This window comes from Rattus rattus, chromosome 2 (assembly GCF_011064425.1).
Source record: "Rattus rattus isolate New Zealand chromosome 2, Rrattus_CSIRO_v1, whole genome shotgun sequence".
In the NCBI taxonomy this organism is placed as follows: Eukaryota; Metazoa; Chordata; class Mammalia; order Rodentia; family Muridae; genus Rattus; species Rattus rattus.
Window position 1 is genome coordinate 55292235 of NC_046155.1, and position 24982 is coordinate 55317216.

General features: G+C 43.9%; 1 protein-coding gene across 2 annotated transcripts; it reads left to right on the top strand.

The window, feature by feature from the left end:
* Positions 1 to 2300: 2300 nt before the first annotated feature.
* On the top strand, positions 2301 to 24539 carry Sfxn4 (sideroflexin 4). 2 transcript variants are annotated; one of them, XM_032892213.1, is made up of 14 exons: positions 2301 to 2431; positions 3524 to 3589; positions 5263 to 5337; positions 6750 to 6776; positions 6862 to 6916; positions 8297 to 8322; positions 9291 to 9344; positions 9429 to 9485; positions 9597 to 9662; positions 10934 to 11012; positions 12299 to 12414; positions 19134 to 19219; positions 21185 to 21302; positions 24199 to 24539. In XM_032892213.1, the coding sequence occupies exons 1-14, from the start codon at positions 2393 to 2395 to the stop codon at positions 24274 to 24276; spliced, it is 942 nt and encodes a 313-aa protein (XP_032748104.1). In that variant the 5' UTR covers positions 2301 to 2392; the 3' UTR covers positions 24277 to 24539. The 2 variants fall into 2 exon arrangements, with proteins under 2 accessions (XP_032748104.1, XP_032748105.1); XM_032892214.1 differs by lacking the exons at positions 2301 to 2431; positions 3524 to 3589 and adding an exon at positions 2958 to 3246.
* Positions 24540 to 24982: the final 443 nt, after the last annotated feature.

The following is a 24982-nucleotide window of genomic DNA, read 5'->3' on the forward strand; positions in this document are numbered from 1 at the left end:
TTTTTCAAGATAAGGTGTCTCTGTGTAACAGCTTTTGCTGTCCTAGAATACTTTGTAGACTACGCTGGTTCAAATTTAGAAATCTATCCACATCTGCCTCCCAAATGCTGAAATTAAAGGTGTGTATCACCAGCACACAAGACTAGAAGAAAGAATTTAAGTTGAGGCGCGTGGTTCCGGAAGATTAGTTTGTGACCTGCATGGCAGCTGGTAGGAATGGCACTGGAACAGAGCTGAGAGCTTACATCTGATCCACAGGCCTGAGATAAGACACCTAAGTGGGAATGGTGTGGGCCTTAGAAATCTCCAATCTATCCTATCCCTGGAGCCTCTGACAAGGCCACATCTCCTGATCCTTCCAAACAGTTCCACCAACATGGGACAAAGCATTCAAATATATGAGCATATTGGATCCATTCTCATTTAAACCACCGCAGGAAGTAAGGGGTTTCTAGGCATGAAGGAGGCCATGCCACTGGAGTATTAGGGAAAGTAGCAGAATGGCAGTTAGGGACCCAAAGTCCCTCAGGCAAACTAAGGAGTGGATTCTAAATGTGATGGGGGAATATGTGTGATGGATGTCATAGCTCATGCATGTACATGTCCAGGAAGATCAAACCCAGCCTGGGCTACAGTATGGGATGAGACTTTGCCACAGCTACCTTCTGTATTCCCTCAGAATGAAGAAAGGGACAGTAACTTACCCTAAAGATCGTTCTGTTTCTTTCAACTGAAGGACTTCCAAGGTGATAAAGCACAGAGCCAGCTGGACTGGATCTGTGACTCACTGAAGGGTAGAGCCAATCAGACAATGCTGAGGAGGGGTCCTTTTACCCAGCTGCTGAAGGCAAAGTGAGCCAGGTCAACGAAGCGACTGAAGAGAAGAGCCACATAAGCTGACAGAAGGTCTGAATTCCTGGATGGGAAAAGCAGGAATTGATAACTTCTAGGTGGTGGTCATGGCTATCACTGGCGACCTCCAGTGGGTTCAGCCTGGCTCAATCATTTCCTTCAATCTTAAGCAAACCTAGGATTAGTACAATTACTACTCCTTTCTCCAGATGAGAAGATAGACCTGGAGATACTGACATGGGAGAATCACTTAGTTCAGTGTTGTGCTGGGGCTCCAGCTCTGGAGTCTTACTGGACACCATGCATACTCTATGCACACATTCAAGTGCATACCAATTAGTCCATCTATACTGACGCCTGGAAATGGGATGAGAGAAGGTAGGAAGGCCCATTTGACTCTGTAGTTGATCTGGCTTTCAACCAAAGTGGATTGATGCAAAAACAAACAAACACCATCCCGTAACAACAACAACAACAACAAAAAAAATCCCCAAAACAAAAACAACTCTTAAAGAAAAAAAGAGTAAGTTTATTCTGGAGCTATTTTAAGTCATCATAGCCTGGGAACACAGGTTGAGGTTACTCCAAATCTCACGTTCCAATGTGGAAACAGTTTCACAAAGTTTTTATAGTTTTACAGAACAGAGAATGTCATAAGTCAAGGCAAGCTTTAAAATACATGGTGAGTACATCAGAGAGGTACATCAGGTACATCACTATGAGGAAGCTTTCCCATACGCTCAAGATGCTATCTGATGGCATCCTTAACTTTTGATTTGGAGCTAGTTGCCTGCCAAATCAATCAATAGATACTAAGTTAGTTCTGACACAGAGGGTGGGCAAGGAATGGCTGCTCTGGAGGGCCAGAACTTAGCCCAAGGTAATTCGCCTGTAGGCCACACAATTTTCCAGTCTCTCCACTGTACTGAAATTCTAACCAACCAAATCAATTTCTGCTCTCCTTTCAGTTTTCATGACAGACCTTATGCTAGAAAGAAACCGATTAAAACCTAACCAGTCTGGCTGAAAGTTTGGTCCACTCTACCCAACTCCTCCATACTTGCTTCAATAATACACACTTTTGGAACTCTCAATACTTTTAAACAAGTGGCATATTTTTCACTGCACCGCGAAAATTATGTAGCTGGCTCTGGCTTGACCCATCTCGTGTACACAGCAGGTTTCAGGGGTAATGTGCGCCTGGTAAGAAGCAGAAGCGCAGGAGTGACTGACGGTAGAGGGTCTTTTGCAACCCTTACAGGGTCTTCTTCCTTTTACAGGATCCCTGCCATAATTGCAGACTGGAAGTGGGAGTGATCGCCTCTGTACCCGGAACATTTGGATTCTTCTAAAGTGAGGAACGGAAGAGGAGGACTTGGCCTATAGCAGGGGAGCGTTTGTATTGGGGGCGGGACTCGTCGGTAGGCTCCTCCCCTTGAGCTGCAGAGCTATCTGGTCCTGCACCGCCCTCCGGTTCGTTTCAGGAAGAGGAGGAGGCGCTTGCTGGCGTTGCCAAGGGCGCAGTGGCGCCGCGGTCCACATGGAACCCAACCTGCATTTCTGGATCTCCGAACGCCAAGTACTCCGGGCCGGGTGTTGGGGTGGGAGGCTGGCCTGGGCAGAGTGACCTTAGCCGGCTGCCCTGCGTCATCGTGACTTTCCTGTCAGAGATGGTTTTGGGCCGAGTAACCCCCCTGTATTGGGGGAGGGAAACAAACCCAAGCTCTTCAGTCCACGCTCTTGCATCTCTTACTTGGGTCCTAGACTGTGTTGGAGAAGGCCACAAAGTCACTCCCAAACGATGGTAGGGCCTCACTAAGGAGTTCCAGTCCTCAGTAGAACTGCCCTTGACAAGCGGCACAGTGAAGAGAAAACAAGTCCTTCCAGGCTTCCTAGGCATGCCTGGCTCAGCCATTTAGATTAAGACCACACATACACCCTGCTTTCAGCAGGTTAGAGGCTGGGAAGTCACTGTTGGGTAGTGTTTCTAGTAATCATATTAAAAGGTTTTAAACAGCTATTAATCTTAATGACATAATGAGTCCAACCAATGCCAAATAACATTTCAACATGTAATAAAAAATAGATTCTACCTTTTTTTTTTTTTTTTTTGGTACAAAGACTTTGAAGTCCAGTGCGTAACCCGTGCAAGCAGTCTGGCTCAGTTTCACTTCTTGCATATCCTCAGGGGCCTCAAGGTTCTAAATATTCTGTTAGAGGCCTTGACCTTAAACTAAGTTTAGCCCACCCTTGTTTGTGGAGATCCAGTACTTAAGGCTGGAGCTGTTCTGAACATGGGCAGCTTGTTGGAGCAGAACCCACCTCCTTCCCATGTGAGCTGAGCTGTAACCCTGTCTGAGCCCTTGCTGGGTTGACTGCCTCTTATTGTTATAGGTAAGCCTTATAGAAAGTCAGGCAAGAGTCCGGTGTTTCTAGGTCATTACCTTGTGGTCATATGGGGATATGAAGAGAAAATATGAACCCCAAATTCTAGGTTTATATCTGAAAGGAAACTTTATCCCATGTGGTTAGAAGAGATACATTTGATAAAAGTCAGACTACCTACAGTTCTTTAGTAAGTACGCCTCCACCGAGGTGAACTGGGATTGCCTTATTAAGTTTCATGTCTTTTAACTTGCTCTCTGGTGTGTCTCTTTCTCACCATCTTCAGTCCTTCTTTCGAAGATTTTGTCAGTGGATGGATTTATTAGATCCTGTAAACGTGTTTATTTCAGTTGTGAGTATGGTTTTGTTTTAAGGAATAATGAATTTCATGCTTTATTTTGAAACTTGAAATAATAGCCCACACATCTGTGTATACATGTGTGTAGATTATTATTTTTTGTAATTTTTTGAATATGATGAGTTAAGCACACGTCTGTTGAGCAGAGGATACCATACCTGGGTTGGATGCTGCAATTCAAAGTTAATCCAGCCCAGTCTTCTAGGAGTCAGTTGCTTGCCATAGAGGCTGAGAGAGGATTGTGAATTCGAGCCAGTTTGGGTTACATAATGAGTTGTTTCAAAACAAAAATCCATCCAACAAGACTGTAACAGAGCTACTCCTTTGCCTTAACCTAGTTAGGAGACTCTCTGGATGGGATATCTAGAAAAAAAAAGAGTCAGGAAAGGGGGATGTAAGTAGAGCCCAAGGCTAGGGAGTGGGGCCTCCCTCAGTTTCTAGTCTAGGAGTCCAGGCATATTTTGCAGGGTCTCATAAGCTGACACTTTCCCAACAGAGCCAAGTGATGAGGTTTGTGTGCCAAGTGGCCTCTTGGTGGCCAAATAGTAACTAGACAGACAGGTCATATGTGGGCAAGACTGTAAGTTCTGGGAATGGCTGACTGTCCCAGTAAAAGACAAGAGCTTGAATTATTGTGGTTAGAGATGAAGAGGAGTTACCTTGCCACAATAATAACTCTTCAGGGAGAGAACATAAGGTTATACCAGTATTCACACTCTAGATCTCTCTCTCCTTTTGTCTGTATTAAGAGCCAGAAAAGGACTTAGATGTCTAGCAGTGGGGAAATATACATTATGGTATTTCATACAGTGGAATTTTGACTAGTCATTAAAAGTGAGAAGTGATATCAATATTTCACTTACTGGAAATGCAGAGTATGAATGATGTTAAATGGGAGAACAGGAGGCTCAAAACGTAGCTCAGTGATGAGCTGCCTGCCTATCATGGGCAAAGCTCTGGGCTCATCCCCCAACGCTGCAAAAACTCTATGTAAACAAATGAGAAGACAGATGTCTGTGAGACAAGGTACAAAGTATATCACATATGCAAATTATAATGAAATACTATATTTATTCATAGCTATATGTATCCAAGTATATATAAATAAGTGTAACTATGGACTGGAAGATTATACCCTAAATTCATAATAGTCTGGTATCTCTGATAGAATGAGGAGGAAATGAGGTAGAGTAATGGTTTGTTTTGAATAATAAAATAAAATTAGAAACAAATATATAACAAATATATATATATATTTCACAGTCATTAATTCTGGGTAAGGTGTTCTATTATATAATTATTCTTTGTATTTTATGTATTTCCCTCAGAATTTAAAAAATAAAAAAAGAGCTAAGGAACAAAACTGAACCAGCTAGCCATGGACGTAGATGAACTGTTAGGGATTGCCAGGGCTCTAGTCAGGAAGGCAGTTGACATCCAGAATCCAGGAAGGTGGAGGCTTCAATAGGGGTTGCTGGAGCGGTCTAGGAAGCCAGAAGGTCTAATTCTGAGCAACACACAGCATTATTATTTTATTGAAACCCAGGGACACATCTTGAAATCAAGTGTGGAGCTGAAGTACTGTGGGCTGATGGCTGTGTTCTAAAGATGAGATAAACACAGACTGTGTTGAGACTGTTGCCTGATTTCTTGATGTTTGTTTACAGGAAAGCATAGAAAAATCACGACAGCTGTTGTTTACTACTGAGGATGCACCCAAACACTACCTGGATAACCAAAGGGTATCTGTCTCATGACCTCATATGTGCACAGATGTGTATGGTTCAACATGACCTTACCTTGTACAGAGTTGAATGAAGTAAGGTTTGGTAACTAATCCTGCCATTGTACATATTGCCTAGGGGATTCACTTTACAAAGATGGGAAGTTAGAATTCTATCTTATAATATAGCCAGGGCAGTGTTCCTCCTATACATGCTTACTAGTGTTAATTCTTCGTATATGGCCAATTCCTGGAGGCCCATAGCAAACTTAAGAGTCCATATTCCATTGTAGGCAGGATTCCAATGCAGGGTTGTGTTGCCTGTACCCTGGACAGCATTTCCCCCAACTGTGCCTGCTCTTGGGGGTTGAGGGTGAGTTGGCACAGAGTCCGGGAGCAGGTGAGAGATACTGCAGCAAGCTCATCTGAGCACTCTACCCATGCCCCCATTGGTCCCAAGAAAGCATCTCTTCTAAATGACAGTCCCTGATTGGCTGGCATTATTTGCATTAGCATTCTTTGGTCTCTCAGGCAGTCCTCAATTAGGTCCTCCTGCAGGAATACTGGTGTCTCCGGCAGTCCTCAATTAGGTCCTCCTGCAGGAATGCTGGTGTTTTCAGGCAGTCCTCAATTAGGTCCTCCTGCAGGAATGCTGGTGTTTCAGGCAGTCCTCAATTAGGTCCTCCTGCAGGAGATGCTTTTGCAGATGCATGACCCCCAGCATTTATATAAAGGCGACCCTGCCATTCTTGCTTTGGGGTTGTATTCCTTCCAGGGAGCTCAGAACAAGTATTTTTTTTTTAACCTATCTTGCTGCATAAGGGTTTCTCAAACTCATAAATATTAGTTCCCCAAGACATCCCATGGCAGCTGGGCAGTAGTGACACACACCTTTATTCTCAGCACTTGTCAAGCCAAGGCAGGAGGATCTGAGTTCCAGACAAGCCTGGTCTACAGAGCTAGTTCCAGAACAACCAAGGCTACACAGAGAAACTCTGTCTTGAAATTCAAACAAAACAAACCGTGGAAAGTTCACATCAGCTTTGTTTTTCTAAGAACTTGAAACCTCTGGACCGACAGATAGCTCTGTGACGAGGGGTGGGGCTGATGGCATTGGAAAGTCTTTGTGTGCTAGCTCTGCTAGGGGACTATTCTAGACCCACCGAAGGGCTGTTAGATGACAGTCCTCTCCATGGTGCTAGGACTTCCTAATGTTCTTGGCAGTTTCTTCATAAAGTTCATCACTTGGCTTGTTAGTTTATTTTTTACTTATTTGATTCATTTGGTACATTGGTTTTGACTTACTAGTCTCTGGCTTACCCTGTCTGAATTACAGTATAAACGTGACATCAGGATTTAAGACTGGCCAGGAGATCCTGTTTGCTATTGAAACACCTTAAAAATATGATACTTCTTGTTATCTTTCTTTAGGTTAAAGACGCATGGAATAAGAGTCTTGTAAGTTTCTGCTCCTTTATAATTGTTGGTTTTCTAAATCATGAAATCCATCATCCATCTAACCCCTTCTTCTGCCCCTTTGAAGTCAACTGTGCACCCTGACAGCAGCAAGTTGATCCCCCATCTATTCCGACCTGCAGGTGAGCTGGTTCTCTTGTTCAGACATAGGTGGGGAAGGTGTGGCATAAAGCAGAAAAGCCTACTTTATTTTCCTTTACAGGAATTGCTGATGGAAATTCTGGAAGCCATAGCTTTAAAAGAATACTTGAGAGGGGCTGGGAAGTGGCTTAGTCAAGTACCTTTTGTGTAAGCACGAGGACCTGAGTTCTGATTTCCGCACCCTTTGTAGAAAGCTAGGCCTATAACCCCAGCACTCGGGAGGTGGAGATTGGAGGATCCCTGGGACTCAGAATTGGTGGGCTCCAGATTCAGAAATAAGGTAGAGCTAGAAATAATGGCATACACCTTTAATCCCAAAACTTGGGAAGCTAAGACAGGTGGATCTCTGTGACTTCAAGGCCAGCTTAATCTTCATAACAAGTTCCAGACCAACCAGGGCTATATAGTAAACAAAGAAGGTAGAGAGCTATTGAAGAAAACACTGACATCCACATGTGCATTCATAAACGTTCACATGTGCCCACCCACGCACATGCACACACACAAATTGGGATGTAGTTCAGTTGGTAGATGCCTCCTTCGCCTTGGGTTTGATCTCCAGTACCACACCACATAGACTGGCATGTAGCTCATTCTCAGCTACACAGGGAGTTTGAAGCCTCCTAGACTGCATGAGACCCTGTCTCAAAAAATTTTTTAAATCTAGAAAGATGAACAAGAGTCATTACCATTTACCTTCAGGTAGAGGTCTGGAAAAGCTGGAGGGTGGCTTTACGGGTAGGTCTTCCTGTGCTCTGGTCTTAATTTTTCTGCAATATGCACTGTGTGTGTGTGTGTGTGTGTGTGTGTGTGTGTATGTGTGTGTGTATGTGTGCGCATGTGTGTATGCATGTTTGTGTGTATGTATGTATGTGTGAGTGTGCGTCTGTGTTTATGTGTGTGTATGTGTGTGCGTGTTTATATGTGTGTGTGCATATGTGTGCGTGTTTGTATATGTGCTTGTGTGCACAAAGGCCAGAGGATGATATCTGATGTTTTCCTTTATTATTCTCTACCATTTAAAAAAAGTTGATATCGGGCTTCCCACTAAACCAGGATCTTATAGATTTGGTTAAGCTAATAAACCAGTGAGCTCCAAAGACTCATCTTTCTCTGCCTGTGTAGACTATATCTGGCTTTCTTTGTGGGTACCGGAGACCTGACCCCAGTTCTTCATGTTTATACCACAAGAACTTCATTGAATGAGCCGTTTCCTATGCCTACAGATGTTATTTATATTAAGAAAAAGAAAATGTCCCCCAACATTTGAGTCCTTAGGAGGCTGCAGAAAGTTCTCTCAAGGGATTGATAACTTGTCTGCCTGAGTAGCCATGATCATTAACACACTGTTCTTCCTACAGCTTTCCTGCCTGTGACAGCACCCATGGTGAGTTCCTGACTGCATGTGTGTCCCTCCTGCTCTGGGTCTCTAATAGATAATTATAGGTCCTGCTGTGGCTTTTGTCTACTTTTTTCTATACCTACACCCCTATTCCACTTAATTCAGTCAGGCTTTGGATTTCTCAAAAGCCCATGAAAACATCACAGCACAGTCAGTGAGTTGGGAAATACTGCTGGCCACAGCCCTAATGAAAGTGTCTGTTAATTTCTGTGTTAACCAGCTTTCTGTTACTTAAACAAACATGTGAGATAATCAGTGTATAAAAACAAAAATTTCATACACCCACACAGATAACAAAAATAAATCTTTTTAGATGGGGTTTGGAGCTGGAGAGAATGCTCAGTGGATAAAAACTCTTCTGGCTTGGGCAGTTCCTAACACAATGTAATTCTAGTCCCATGGGTATCTGAAGCCAGCCTCTGGCTTCTGTGGGTACCACAGATACCACTGGTTCAGGAGTGACTAGGTGCACACCAACATGGGTGTGCCCCCTGACTATTAGCTATGTGTCCACTTACTACTGTGCAAGCGCTACGGGTCTTGTGTCTTAGGGTTTTATTGCTGTGAATAGGTGCCAGGACCGTGGCAGCTCTTACACAGGAAAACATTTAATTGGTGATGGCTTACAGTTCAGAGATTTAGTCCATTAGGGTGGAATCCAAACAGACATAATGCTGAAGAGGTACCTGAGAGTTCTGCACCTGGACCTGCAGGCAGCAGATAGAAATAGTGAGCTACTGGGCCTGGCTTGAGTTTCTGAAACCTAAAAGCCCTCCCCTCCATGATACACTTCCTCTAACAAGCCCAAACCTCCAATGCCACTCCCCATGAGTTCATGGGGGCCATTTTCATTCAGGACCACAATCCTATATTGACTATCTGGGAGCTATTTTGTTTCTAAAGGCTCTGCCTTTGCACCAGAGACGCATAAGCATATTCTGTTTTCTTCAAAGGTACTTCTGATGATGATGCCAGACACTGGAATAAAGTCCATCATTTTAACTCAGGTAGTAGCACTTTAAATGTCATGATTTTCAGGGTTCTTTTATGCTTGATTCCAGAAAGTGATCCACTGATTTCTCTTTCTGTAGGGTTGCTTATATGGATATACCACAGCCTTTAACATCACCAATGGAAATGCCAGTTATGTAAGCATTGGGAACCCTAGGAAGATAGGATTTGAGTTTTTAACAAATTATTCTTGCAGAGCAAAACCATGATAAGTGCTTACTATAATATGTTCTTTGATTTTTCCTTAGAGTCATGGACCAGTAGAGAGAACATTGTTGGGAGCAGGGGTGTTTGCGTCTTCAACTTTCTTTGGAGTAGGTGTTCTTGTACCCTATTGTCCCAACCCATCTCTGTTGTTCTGACTAAAAGCAACTTAGAGGAGGAAAGGGTTTATTTCATCTTACATTTCCAGGTCACAGTCTATCATTGAAGGAAGTCAGGCCAGGAACCTGAGGCAGAACTCCTTGCTGTTCCCCACAGATCTACTTTTGACCCAGCGACTCTCTCAGAGTTGATGAAGGTCAGCAGGAACCATGGAAAATACCGCTTGCCATCTGGCTTGCTCCCTGGCTCATGCTCCCCTAGTTTTTCCATAGAGCCCAGGCCCACCTGCCTAGGCAGAGTGATGGCACAGTGGGCTGGGTCTCCCACATGAAACATTAATCAAGACAGTCACTTATAGGTAAGGCCACAGGCCCATCTGATTTGGGCAATCCCTCAGTTGACATTCTAACTAGGATACATGTGAAATCATTTTTCCTCAAAATGAAAACAAAACAAAAGAGAAAGGAAGGAAGGAAGAAACCGATTCTGATTACAAATTTTGTTTCTGTTCTGACCCATAAACTTAGAATGTATGAGTAGAAAATACAAGTAGTGTATTCTTGTATCCTCAGAATAATCACCTGCTAGCTAGTCTAAGTTTCTAGACATGCATGGGGAGATTTGCATCCAGGGAACTAACACTGGTTTGACAATATCTGTACCAAACATTTATAAATGCTTTTCTTATCATCCTCTCAGCAAAACAGCATAATAATATTACTGTAGCATTTATATTACAGTGGCTATCCTATCTAATTTAGAGTTGATTTAAGAACTAGGGTAAGTTATAATGTTATATTAATATATACAGTATATAATGATGCAAATGCATCATTCTGAGACTTTGTCTCAGAAAAATTGAAAGAAAACAACTGTCGACCCTAAGGCCAGGCTTAGTGCATAGGCCTGTGATCCCAACACTCAGGAGTCAGGTAGTAGGATTATGAGTTCAAGGTCAGTCTAGGCCACATGGCAAGATCCATAAATAAGACTTTAGAAGCAAACCAGTTCAATTTCCCAGTCTGGCTTTAACCCAGCTCTGAGACTATTAGTGAAGGGGTTACAGAATCTCCCTTTGTCCCTTCTACTCCTGGAATACACAGAGAGAACTACCTCAGGGTTGTAATTAAAACAAAATGTGTGAGTGCTGACTGCAATCCCACCTGAAGTGGGAACCAGACTGTGCCAGCTCTGCTGTTGTGTTGTTGATTCAGCTGACTCTTTGCTTTGGTGCAATGATTTTTTCCTTCTTATTTTCCAGTCAATTCCCCATCTCTTTCAAATGAAGTATCCCCTGAATAACCTTTGGCTTAAAAGATTCTTGCCAATCATCTTTCTTGGTAAGCAGAAAGGGCTGGGGGCATGTAGCTGGGCTTGTCTTTTTGGTCACTTCATCTCCAGAGACCCTGGGTAACTTGGCCATGTTGTGACCTGTGGCAGTACCACTGTAGCCTGCTGGGTTTCTCTGGCCTAAATTGAATTTTTGGTTTGAGAAGAGATATTTTCTCTGTAGATATCCTTTTTTAAATTTATATTTTAATATTACATGTTTTTAGTTTGTGTCTGGGTATAGATATTACATGTGAGTGCAGGTTCCTATGAAGGTCAGAAAAGGGCACTGAATTATAAGCAGTTATGAGCCATCCAGTATGAATCCTTGGGTCAAACTCGGGTCCTCTGCAAGAACAGTATCCTCTTATTGCTGAGCCGGGTTTTGGATACAGCACTACGAATACACTTTTCATTGTTAAAAAAAGAACAAAAACCTGAAACCACAAATTACTTTTATTGTTGTAATCATTTGCAGTGCTGAGGGTCAAACCTAAGTCCTTGTATATCCTAGGCAAGAACTCTATTGCTGAACTAATTCCCAACCCACTCCAGTTACACTTTAAAGATTGCCTTATACAAACATTTCTGTTCATTATTTCACACAATCCTGACAACCTGTGGGTAGAAATACTCCCTTTAACAAGTAAGGAGTCTTGAAGTACGGGGAGCTTTAAAAACTTGCTCAGGGGGGTTGGGGATTTAGCTCAGTGGTAGAGCGCTTGCCTAGGAAGCGCAAGGCCCTGGGTTCGGTCCCCAGCTCCGAAAAAAAGAACCAAAAAAAAAAAAAAAAAAACTTGCTCAGGCTCACGCAGTAAGCAGGTGGCAGGATAGGGATCCCAACTATGGGGAATGAGAGACTCCATTTGGATTTGCTAAATACCTTGAGCTCCCCAGCCTACAGGTGTTCTGTTTATTGTTCCACATTTAAGCTTGGGGAATCCAAGAAGTTTGAAGAATTGGCAGGTTGTTGTTGAAGTTGAGCAAGTGATGTTGCAGACATATTGTGAGTCCATGTTAAATAAGTCATTTCAAGGATCCTGGGATTCTTAAGCAGTTGAGCCAGGGAGACAGAATGGACCTCATTCTGGGACCCTCTATCTGGCTGCAGTCAGGATCAGAGACCAAGTGGATAAAGGTTCTGATCCTACCTCTACAGCCCCAGGAAAGCTTGGGTGGCCCTGCCTATGTAGCAGGTGAGAGTCCGAGAGTCAGGAGAAGGGCAGCTGTTGCACCATCACGTGTTCCCTTACTGTCTTTAACTCAGACTTCTACTTCTTGCTCTTTTTATCTACAGCCCAAATCAGCGGAATGAATGTTTTTGCATCCCGAAGTTTTGAAAACCATCGAGGAATTGAGGTGATGGATAAGGAAGGCCATGTCATAGGCTATTCCAGAAAAGCTGGGAGAAAGGTTTGAAACACAGCAGGGATATTGCTACTGCTTATTCTTGGGTACAGAATTGGATTTTGTGTTCGAGAGCTTGTAACCTAGTGTCTGTCTGCCTTCTACTTTTCCTGGGCACATCTCCTGGTCATGCCAGAAAAAGATACTGTGCTTTGTACCTCATTGTTTAAGAGATGGCGCAGTGGTGTGGATTTGCCAGAGAAACAGAGCAAGATGTGTGTATGGGCAGTTAGAGATCCTTATCCAGGAGTTTGCTCACAGGACTGTGCAGGCTGTTGAGTTACAGCCCCATAGAGCAAGCCTACAGGCTGGAGGCAGATCCCACACACCAATTGGAGGCAGAATTGTTTCTTGGAGAACCTTGGGTTTTGTTTGTTTCTTTTTTTCCCTCCCTTCCCCTGCTTTCTCTCTGTTCTCTTTTCTTTTCTCTCCCCTCTCTCAGTCTTTGTCTTTCTCTTTGTGTGTGTGTGTGTGTGTGTGTGTGTGTGTGTGTGTGTGTGTGTGTTTTGGTGTTTTGAGACAGGTTCTTGCCTAGTATCCTATGCTGGACTCTGATTCCTAATCTTCCTGTCTGAGCCTTAAGAGTGTTGGCCTTCCAGGCATGTTTTCCACATACTGCCCTTTCTCTGTCCCTCTTCTCCTTTCTTTCCCCTTTCCTTTGCCTCCCCTTCCTTGGTTTCCTCCCCACCCTAATACTGGGGCTTGCACCCAAGCAAATGCTTTTCAGGGTAAGTTTTTTGTTGTTGGATTTTTTGTTTCTGTTTTATTTTACTTTGTTTTTTGAGACAAAGGTTTCTCTGTGTAGCCTTAGGCCATGCTGGACCAGGTTGGCCTTGAACTCACAGAGATCTGACTGCCTCTGACTGCCAGGATTAAAGGTATGCCCTGATACCACCACCCTTAATAATTAGGGTAATTATTAAGAATTTTAATATAATTTATTTATTTTATGTATACGGGTGTTTTCCCTGTGTGTGTTACTCTTGGCCTGTGGAAACCAGAAGGTATCAGATCTCCTGGAACTGGAAGACACGAGATCTTCTAGAGTTACAAAAGGTTATAAACTGCCATGTGGGCATTGGGAATCGAACTTGTGTCCTCTAGAAGAGTAGTACAAGTGCTTTTAACCACTGAGCCATATCTCTAGTTCCAGAGTAAGTTTTGCTTTGTTTTATGAGACTGGCTCTATGTAACCCAGGCTGGTCTTGAACTTGTGATCCTCCTGCCTCAGTCTTTTGAGTAACTGGCATCACAGGTCTGCACTGCACTGAGTCCTGGCTCAGGTTTTGGTCTTACTTTAGTCAACTAATTGGATGAGGTAACCCACAGTATGAATGTCAGGTCTCCTATTTTAAGTAAGTTAATTATAGATATTAGCATAATACTCCTACTAGGGTCAGTATTTGATTAAGTAACTGAGTACTGGGCTAGGGATGTAGCTTAGTTGGTAGAGCAATTGCTTGCCTTGTATGAAGCTATGGGTTTTATCCCTCAAACCAGATATGGTGGGGAATGCCTGTAATAATTTTATCATAGGACCAGAAGTTCAAGGTCACTATATGTTATATTCAAAGGCCCTAGAATGCATAAATGCATAAGATTGTCTCTCTCTCTCTCTCTCTCTCTCTCTCTCTCTCTCTCTCTCTCTCTAACTTTTTAAAATTAAATAACTGGTTACTAGCGCTAAGTTAGCCCATGAGACTGCTTATGCTAGGGACATCTCTCAAGTGGTGGTGCACGCGGGAGCTTGCTCATAGTCTGTCTGTCCTGTGTGTGCTGCTTGAGGTCCCTCCTGGCTCTTCCTTCCCCAGCCTGCCCTGTACTCCGTCTCTTCCACCTCACAGCAGAGGGTTTGCAGTCTTTATCTTACAATCCTTTGTAGAGAACAGACTATGGAAATCCAGTTCTCTGGTCTAAAATAAGCTCGTATAAAAGCCTTAGTTTTTAATTTTTTTTTTTTTTACTGGTGAATACTTTGGTTCCTTTGTTTGATTCAGCACAGTTGTTTCTGTAAGAATCCAGTAGGATTCTCTTCTAGAGGAGCCTTTCATTGGAGTATGGACTTCATTTATTTATCTATTTTTCATTTTGTTTTCTTGTTTTGTTTTTATAGACAGAGTTTCTCAGTGCAGCTCTGGTCGGTTTTTTGTTGTGGTGGTGATTGTTGTTGTTTGTTTTGTTTTTCGAGACAGGGTTTCTCTGTGTAGTCTGGAATGTCCTGGAACTCACTGTGTAAACCAGGCTGACCTCAAAGTCAAGCGATCCTCCTGCCGCTGCCTCCTAAGTGCTAGGGTTAAAGGCGTGCACCACCACCTCCCAGCTGGAGTTCATACTTTATGGATTTTGGTGTTTTGAGATAGGATACCACTTTGTAGTCTAGGCTGACTGGAACTCAGTGATCCTCATGTTTCCACCTGCACGGTTCTGGGTTTACAGACACAAGCCTCCACACTCAGCTTTGTACATTTAAAATAATAAATGTTGGGCTGGGGAGATGGCTCAGTGGTTTAGAACACTGATTTCTCTTCCAGAGGCCCTGAATTCAATTCCAGGCAACCACATGATGGCTCATGACCATCTGTAATGGGATCCAATGCCGTCTTCTGGTGTATCTAAAGACAGCTACAATGTACTCATATATATAAAATAAATAAATCTTTAAAAATAAAAAAAATAAAATGATAAATGTTTAGCCAGGTGTGATAACACATGGCTATAATCCCAGCACTACAGAGTCTGAAACAGGAGGATTACAAATTTATGGTCAACCTTTAAGGCTGCACAGCATATTCTAGAGCAGACTAAATTATATTATAAAGCCCCATCTCCGGGGCTGGAGAGATGGCTTAGCGGTTAAGAGCACTGACTGCTCTTCCCGAGGTCCTGAGTTCAATTGCCAGCAACCACATGGTGGCTCATAAACATCTGTTATGGGATCCGATGCCCTCTTCTGGTGTGTCTGAAGACAGCTACAGTGTACTCATATACATAAAATAAATCTTCTTTAAAAAAAAAAACCCATCTCCATAATAAAAATAATATTTCATATGTAGCAGAGAATAACCTTGTTGGGGCACCAGTGGAAGGGAAAGCCCTTGATCTTGCCAAAGTTGGACCCCCAGTGCAGGGGAAAAGGGGGGGGCAACAAGGGAGATGGATGGGGGGAAGACCCCAATGGGGGAGGGGGAGGGGAGGGAATGGGGGCTTATGGACAGGGAACCAAGAAGGGGAATAACCTTTGAAATGTAATTAAAGAACTATATCTAATAAAAAATTTAAAAATAATATTTCATCAGGGGAAGGTTTTTAATGTAAGGTGGGGCAGACTAGGGGCATTTGCCACTAAGATTGAGGACTGGTGGTCTGTCCCCAGGACCCATGTGGTGAAATGAGAGAACCAACTCTTGTAAGCTGTCCTCTGACCTCCATGCACACAGACCTATATAGCCGCACACGATATATGTACACGATATATGTAAAACAGAGTTGTTGTTTTCTTTTGTGGGGGAGGGGGTGTTGGTTCAATACTGGATTTCTTTGTGTAGCCCTGGCTGTCATGGAAGTAGCTTTGTGAATACCTTGGTTATGGTTTCGTTGCTGTGAAAGGGCAACACGATCAAGGCAACTCTTATAAGGGGAAACATTCAACTGGGGCTGGCTTACGGTTTCAGAGGTTTAGTCCATTACCATCATGGCAGGAGATATGGCAGTGTCTAGCAGATGTAGTACTGGAAGAACCAAGAGTTCTACATCTTGGTCCAAAGGCAGGCTGAAGGAGACTGACTCTTCTGCACTTAGGTGCGCTAGATGGAGCTTGAGCCCTAGGAGCCCTCAAAGCTCACCTATACAGTGACAAACCTCCTCCAATAAGGGCACATCTCCTAACAGTGCCACTTCTCATGGGCCAAGCATATTCAAACCACACAGTAGACCAGGCTGGCCTCGAACTCACAGAGATCCGCCTGCCTCTGCTTCCCAACTGCTGGGATTAAAGACATGCTGATTGTGGAATATTTCTAACCCTAAAACGTTTCCTTCTGTCAGTTTAATCATCCCTGGCCCCAGAGTAACACCAATCTGTATGTGTCTTCCACAGTTTGCCTTTTTTAGAAATCTTGGTAAATGAATCACATAGTAGTGGTTGTATGACCTTACTGTAGCTAATCCATTTCTTACCACATGTCAGTGTTCCTTTCTTACTGTTTGCATTTGTTTTGAGACAGGTCTCATACAGCCTAGGTTGGCCTCATACTTGCTATGTAGTATGAGATTAATATCAACTTCTCACTGTTTAGTAGTCCATTGTTGGGTGGCCCACGTTTTTCATCCGTATTAACCCTCCAGGGAATGGGGCGTTTGGGCTCAGGGATAAAGACGCTCTGAGCCAATGACTGGCAGCAGCTGCTTGTGAGGACAGATTTGCATTTTTTTTTTTTTTTTTTAAAGATTTACTTATTATTTATTATATATGAGTACGCTGCAGCTGTCTTCAGACACACCAGAAGAGGGCATCAGGTCCCATTACAGATGGTTGTGAGTCACCATGTGATCACTGGGATTTGAACATACTTGTGTTTCTTTTTGACTCAGTTTTCACTTTCAGTTATTAGTATCTTTAAAGTCCATGAAGTATTCATAAAGCTGGAAAGTATGGGGAAAACATGATTTTAATCAGCTTAGCTCCTCCTCTGCCAGCCTGTGGTAGGCTCAGGATATCCAAGGTCAGTCTATTCCCAACCTTGAGGTGCCTGCTCAAGATCTCGGGGTGGAAATCTTCAGGACATCTCAACCAGCACAAACTGCACTTCTGCAGGACGATCAGTTTAGGGTGAAAGAAAAAGAATTGATGGTCTGCTTTAAAGAGAACCTTTTTTCTTTCTCTTAGGAATAAAATGTTCACAACTGTGCGTAAGCATGCACACTCTTTTATGGTTTCCCTGTCATTGAAACGTTTATTTTCCTTGGCTAAACTTTCAGAACTGCGTAACCAGAGGTATCTGATTATAATCAGGCACCTTGGATCAAATTTCAGGTTAGTGTGGATTTCACCCGTTGACTTGGAAGCCACTCATTTGCCAACAGAGTGAGTCAGTGTGTCCTGCTAACGAGTGTCCTTCTGGAATGTTCCCTTTATGCTTGGGCTGATGGACAGTGGCTGCCTTACCCCACCAGTGTAGAAACAGCCTCAGCAGCCTATGTGCTCTTCTCAACTCCAGGGTACCTGTTGAGGGGGAGGGGGCACACTCACCAGTGTTTAGGGAAGGCTCAAGTGGTATGTGTGTGTGAAGGTAAGATGACAACTTTGGGCAATGTTTTTTTTCTTCCACATGTAGATCCTAGGGATCAAACTCAGGTCATCAAGTTTGGAGCAAATGCCTTTATCTGCTTAGCTCTTTCACTCCCCTCTCCCCTTCTTGTGTGTTTTTGTGTAACTGTGACTTTATACATGGGCAATCTGTTGGAGACTCTGAAGATAGTTGACTCTCTCTCCCTCAGCAGTTGTTGTCTGCCTTTAGTTCTTCAGCTAGGAGAGGAACATTGTGAGCCCTTACCTATATCCATGCCGGAGCATTGACTGGTGTGGTCTTGTGCAGTTTTGTGCAGGTAGCCATATTCCTGAGAGCTCAGATGTAACACCTACTCCTGCCATCCTCGGAAGACACCACTTGGTGGATTCTTCCAGATCCCCTGGCTTTTACAGTCTTTCTTACCCTTCTTCTGTGATGTTCCCTGAGCCTTGGATGTAAAAGTTGTGTTATATTTGCCCCATTTGGGGCTGTGCACTCCACAGTCACTTACTCTCTCCCTTTGATCAACTGTATTAACCTTGCGCATGCTGATGTCCAAAGGGGACAAAAGGAAGCATCAGCTCCCTGCAGCTGGAGTTACTGGTAGATGTGAGTCACTACGTGAGTGCTAGGAACCAAATCTAGGATCTCTGCAAGAGCTGCAACTGCTCTTAATGATTGAGCCATCTCTCCTGACCCTAAAAATGTATTTTATTTTTATTTATATGAATGTGTGTTATGAGTTTATTCTCTGTGTGTGTCATGGATGGGTGCGGCGGATATGCTCACTCAGGCTGAAGTTGCAGATGGTTGTGAGGTACCCGACATGGATGCTTTGACCTGAATTCAGCTCCTCTGTAAGAACAGCCAAGTGCTTTTAAACTCTGAGCTCCCACTCTAGCCCCTACAAAATGCCGCAAACTTTAAATGCATGCATAGGTACATACAGGAGACAGCTGGGTATAGACAATTATCTTTGCCTAGAGAGTAGCCCAGTGTACTCAAAACTGGCTTTAAGGAGATTCCCCAGTGGTAGGATGAGAACCACTGGTAAGAGGCTTAGGATAGGAGGCTGGGGGGGCAAAGATAAGGTTGAAAGGCAATATGAGCCAAATTCAGGGCAAATCCCGAATTGCTTCTGGAGGCTGCTAGTTCATTCTAGGTGAGGCGTTGTCTAGACGCTGCCTTGGTATGTACTTTTGGGTGGTGTATTGGGGATGGTAATTGGGGGTGTTTCGATGCATTGATGGGGACCACAGTAGGATCAAGGAAGTGAAATCCCTCCTCCGTTACTCTGAGCACCAGGCCAGCCATCTTGTGAACACTTTTCCCAGTAAGCATTACCTCAGTTAAAAGGGGGCTGCTGTGTGCTAGTCTCTGATGTGGGCCCTGGACATTGTCTTCCTAACTAAGCTGTCCCCTTGGCCTTTCTACCAGGCTATTAAAGAAACAGCGAAGTCCAGAGCAGTGCTGTTTGGGACCTCAGCCTTGGCCCCTGAACTCTTTATCCACATTTTTAAAAGGTAAGAGGGGCCTTTCCCTAGGCAGTCAAAACCCATCTAAAAAAGAAAAACAGAAAAGAAATAAATCAAAACCCTTATAAATTCACCTAATACAAACCTGGTGGGAGGAGAGGGCATGAAGGCCATCGTAGCCTTTCTATAAGACAGACCAGGTAAGACAGAATCTATTAAGCAGGAGAGGAATTGTTGGCCTGAACCTGGAGCCTAGGCTCCTTCCCCTTGGTTAACTGTCTCTTGACATGGCCATGAGCCATTTCTGACTGTAGGCAGAGTGGAGTGGGGTGATCTTCAGGTTCTCCCAACTCTGATGTCATGAACACTGCTCAGTCTTTACCCTTCCTTCACTTTAGTGTACTTTAATAGGTTCAAGTTGCCCCGAGTCCAGTAGACTAACATTTCTTTGGTGAAACAAGAAACGGCATGATATGGGCCTAGGGCTGAAGAACTGTGGGAGAGTGCTTATCTAGTCTGCACCAAGCCCTGGATTCGATCATCCCAGGCATATTATAATCCTTGTACTTGGAGGGTGGAGGCAGGAGGATGAGGGATTCTAAGTCACACTGGACTACCTGCTAAGTTCTGCCTGCCTCATAAACAAACAAGATCCTGACGTAGGCAGAGATCATGGTGTCTGTCAGGGCTCCTGTGGCTGCCAATTGATAAACTCAGTCTGCACTTACACAGATATCTGGCGCAAGTAGGAGTAGTCTAGAGCACAGAGCCTGAAATGTTCAGCCTGGATGTTTCCCTTTTCTTCAGCCCTGTGGTGTTGGAAGTCTTCTGTGAAGAGAGACACACCTGCTGATAACCCCCAGTCATCTTAGAGCCTCCCCTTCAGAGCCATAGAGCAAAACTTAGAGGCAAATCTCTCTTCATTCAGACAAGACTCCAGAACTTTCTGTGGGCACATTACAGTCATATGTCTATCCTGAACCAGCCGCTCAGAGCCCCATCGCAAGGCTAAAAAGCCCATGTAGCACCCCATGTGGGGCACATTTTGGGAAATAAGGAAATAGCCTGGGCAGAGCCAACGGTCTCTTCCCACAGATGAGCCAGCCAGATGCATGCAGAGACTTGCTTAGTGGGGGTCTTCCTGGGCTGTCCTTGCCATCCTCAACCCCATAGCTCTGTCAGAGCTGCAGTGCTTGTCAAACATGAATGATGTAAAGGAGTTTTGTAAGGTTGAAGTGACATTTGTCTCCAGGGAGTGGTGTGAAGTCTGACGGACATAGCCATTAGATGATCTTATAGAACCAGTGTCTCAGGACCAGGACAGCAGAGGGCATCCACAGTACAGCATCTTGGGGATTTTCCATCTCAATTTCTACTTTTTGAACCTCAAAAACAAACACACACCCCAGAAAATCCAAGGAGAAGAAAGGACAAATGAATTCCCATCGGGCACATGCTCTGTCAGTAAAACGTCACACACCATTCATGTGGCCTCAGGGGTTTGACTCCCCAGGCTGGAATGCTACACATATCACTATACAGCTTCTTCCAATTCTTTAAATGTCACACTGCCAGACAGTGGTGGCACACATCTTTAATGGCAGGATTCAGGAGAAAGTGAGGCAGAGCTCTGAGTTCAAAGCCAGCCTAGTCTACAGAGCAAGTTGCAGAACAGACAGGACACATCGGAGAAACCCTGTCTCAAAAAAAAAAAGCTACAACCAAATAAAAAACTATCACGCAATACATTTTGATTTGAGTCAGATGCTCTAGAATCTGACTGGGGCTCTGGAGTTTCAACAAGTTGCTCCATCTAATTGGTCAATGCCCCATTCCCTGAGTAGGGAGCCCTCACCCAGAGCTCAGTCCATGTGCCTTTTAGATCAGTGATCCAGGCATTGCCTGTAACTGCATGCTGAGCTGAATCAGCCACCACTGAAACAGAAGGCCTGCTTCAGAAAACAGGCCAAAAGTGTTGAGCTCTGTGTGTGAGCTGTGCCTTGTCTCTTACAGGACGCGGTTTTACCCACAGACTCTGCTGTCATCAGTGATCTTGAGAATGGGTTCTACATTCTTTATGATGGGCCTGATGGTGCCAGTGTCGTTCAGCATGTTTCCACAAATTGGACAGGTAAGAATCCCCACAGCTTCCCCACAGATGACAAATTGGGTTATTTCATGTTTATAGGAATAAAAGAAATAATTTTAGCCAGGTGGTAGTGGTGCACACCTTTAATTCCAGCCCTCAGGAGGCAGGGGAATCTCTGAGTTTGAGGATAGCCTGATCTACAGAAAAAGTTCTAGGGCTACACAGGGAAACCCTATGTCAAAACAAAAACAATAAAAACAAAAAAGAAGTAATTTTATTTAAAAAAATAAAACTACAAAGTTGGGGCTTTAGTGATGACCCATGAGGCCAGCCTGGTCTACAGAGTGAGTTCCAGGATAGCCAAGACCACAGAGAAACCCTGTCTCGATCAACAACAATAACAATAATAGTAGTAGATTTACTACACTTGCTGAGGTCTTGGACTCAGTACCCAACAGCCACAGGGCAGCTGCCAGCTAGCCAGGTGTAGTGGCGACACAACCTGTAATCCTATCATGCAGGAGGTCAATGTAGAGGATTTTAAGTTTATGACCAGCTTAGCCTTCATAGCAAGTCCCTGTCTCAGAAACTAGACACTGGGACTGGAGAGATTGCCTCAGCAATTAAGACCACTTTCTCCTCTTACAGAGGACCCAGATTTGGACCACAGCACCTATATGTTGGCTCACAACCATCTGTAAATCCAGTTTCAGGGCAGTCACACACCCTCTGACCTCCACAGGCAGTGCATGCACATGGTACACAAGCATATATGCAGGCAAAATACCCATACATATAAAATAAATACTGAAAAAAACAAACCCAAAACGTTGTGAGCTGAGGATGTAACAGTCAGTACAGTGCCGTCCTAGCTCCACAAGGTCCTGAGTTTGATCCCCAGCACCACGTAAGCTATACATGGAGGCACATTCCTGTAATCCCAGGGCTTTGGTGGTAGAAACAGGAAAATCAGAAGCCCAAGATTATCCTTCATTGTAGTGAGTTTGAGGCCAGCCTGGGCTGCATGAGGCCATCTTCCAAAGATTATGAATAAATCAACCAATCAACAAACAAACAGATCTTTGAAAGACATTCAGATCCTGTAAAGCTGTGTAGCCATGCTTTATGCAGCAAGTCTTCCTGCAGTGATGCAGTGTGCTGCGTGCTGTCCCAGTGTGGCAAATGTTGACCACATGTGACTGCTGAGTCCTTAGAGTGTGACTAAGGCACTGACTGACTTTTATTACTATTTTTCAGTGCTGGAAATTGTACCTAGGACCTTGCATATGTTAGAATAGTGCTCTACTACTGAGCTATCCTCCCAGCCCAAAAACCTTCTAATTTTAATGTATATACTCACGTGTAGCTAGCTTATGGATGATGTATTAGGGAAGGAACATGGTCCCACAATTCATTGTGTAGAGCAATACAATATATTTATGTTTTCTATGTATTAAAATTCCTAGCTCCTCTATCTTGTTGGTCAGTTTTCTCAGTTTCCTTGTCTGTTGAAGGAAATGGAAGACAATGTCTGTACCAAGAATTACTGCTTTAGAGTTGTATTCTATGCCTGTTTAAAACTCGGCTCATGGGCTGGTGAGGAGGCTTACGAGATAAAGATAAGCCTAGGGACCTGAGTTCATTCCCTGAGACCCACATGACATGAGGAGAAAACTGAATCCTAAAGGTTACCCTCTATACCTGAACCGTGGTATATACACCCACAAGTATGCGCACACACATATATACACACAAATAAAATAAACGAACACAAATTTAATAACAACAAAAAGGCCTCTGAGATGTGGGAAAGGACAGATCTTGAGATCAATGATAGGATCTGCCATATGCTCTTACAGGAAAGGTAATATAATGTGTAGAAATTTACTGTTTCGTACCAAGAACCAAGAAAGGCTTCCTGGAGAAGGGAGCCTCTGGAAATGGCTGGAATTGCACAGGCAGAGATGGAACTAAAAGAACGAGTTCCCAGTGGAGGAACAGGAGGAAGGAATGGACAGCAAGACCCCACAGGACTGGCAGGATGCGGAGACCAAAGTTAGCACTGCATCACCAAGCTGAAAGAGCAGGCAGTAGCCCTGAAGGGGTCATGCAGGAGTCTTGCCAGACATAGAGACTGAATCTCAGAGGACAGAGCAGGGGCAGGAGGTAGGGTTTCTCTCTCCATTGCCCTATTCACCAGACCTGGAAGGTAGGTGCTTGTTAGCTCTAGCTGGGCAGTGATGGGTCACTGGCAGTCTTGTGCTAATGGTATATCCGGCCTTGGCAGGTCATCCTAAGGCTGAGAGGGGTCCAGCATCTCCTCAGATATCCCTGTAGTACATTTCTAGAACTTCAAGGATCCTGAAAAGGGAGCCTGTCCCTTCAGAGCTCCTCTGCTTGCCATCAGGTCTTAAATGCATCCAACCTTGCAAGGCTGGAAATGACACTGGCTGTCAGGGGTCCATTGCTAACACTTGCTAGATGGAATAATGTTCCTGCCCGTGTACATGGTACCAAACTTTATCCTCTGTAGTGGAGAATTTGTAAGTGAAACATAGGTGTAGTCTTGTATTCCCAGCATTCTAGAGGCTGATGCAGGATAGACTAAGTTCAAGATCATTCTGGCCTACATATCAAGATCCTGCCCCAAAAACCGAAAAAGGGGGAACCCCACTGCATTACAGATGTGGCAAGTGCTCCAGGAAATCAGATCGGCAGATTCTTCATAGCTATTGCTGAATGATGGCTGCACAAGAGCTTATTATATTCTTTGTTCATATTTGAAATATTCAATTTAAAAAGTTCTAAGAAATGGTACTTCTTGCAATCAATTAGATATCATTGGAGAAGATGTAAAAATGGGTGCTTTCATAAGTTTTTAAAACTTGTCTTGAGGCAGTTAAACATGAATTTTGAAAACTGTGACCTTGTCTTTCAGATCCAGTGCAGTCAGCTTGAAGAGACGATTCGGTCTTCTACAGAAGAAAAGGAACTCTTCTATTACAGAGGGGTATAGGAGCAAGTTTATCTCCTGTTTGGAAACCTTTGGCCCCTCCAGGTTTATTTAGAGAGCACTGCCATGGTCCTCAGGGTTCCCAGCAACACTTGTGCAGCAAGCTGGCTTCAGTGCCCACTGTACCTGGGGCTCTGAGTCTGACGGAAAGAAGAGCAGCACCCAGAGGACTGCTGAGAGAACCGTGGATGAAGTAAGAGTCAGCCCAGGAAAGGATAATGTGAACCTGTGAATAAACCTGCCTGATGTGGAGTACTTGAAAAAAATTTGTCCAGTTATACCTTATCTGGGGTACAAACACTACATCGATAGCCTCCAGATAGACACAAAGCTCTGGTGAGCTCATTAAGGCTTCTAGTCCCTAAGTAATCCTACTTCCCTAACTATTTCATCTGATCCCATACTGCAAGCTTCCCTTGTTCCTGTTTGAAAGGACCCTGATACTTCTATAATAACCAGGCCCCAGCCAGCAACAGCTTCCTGCTCAACACCAGTCCAGGTCTATATACAGTCAACTCTCTGAGGATCCCCATCTCCCTTCCTCTGGGCCTTGCTCTGTAGTCACAGGGGCATCTCTGGCTCATTTCCCTCTCTGTAGGCTACTCCCAGGAGCATTGAAACTGCCTCATCAAACAAACAAAAAACCCCAATACATACTGCCTGGCCAAAATTTCTTCTTCCTTCCTTTCTTTTCTTCTTCTGATTCTTC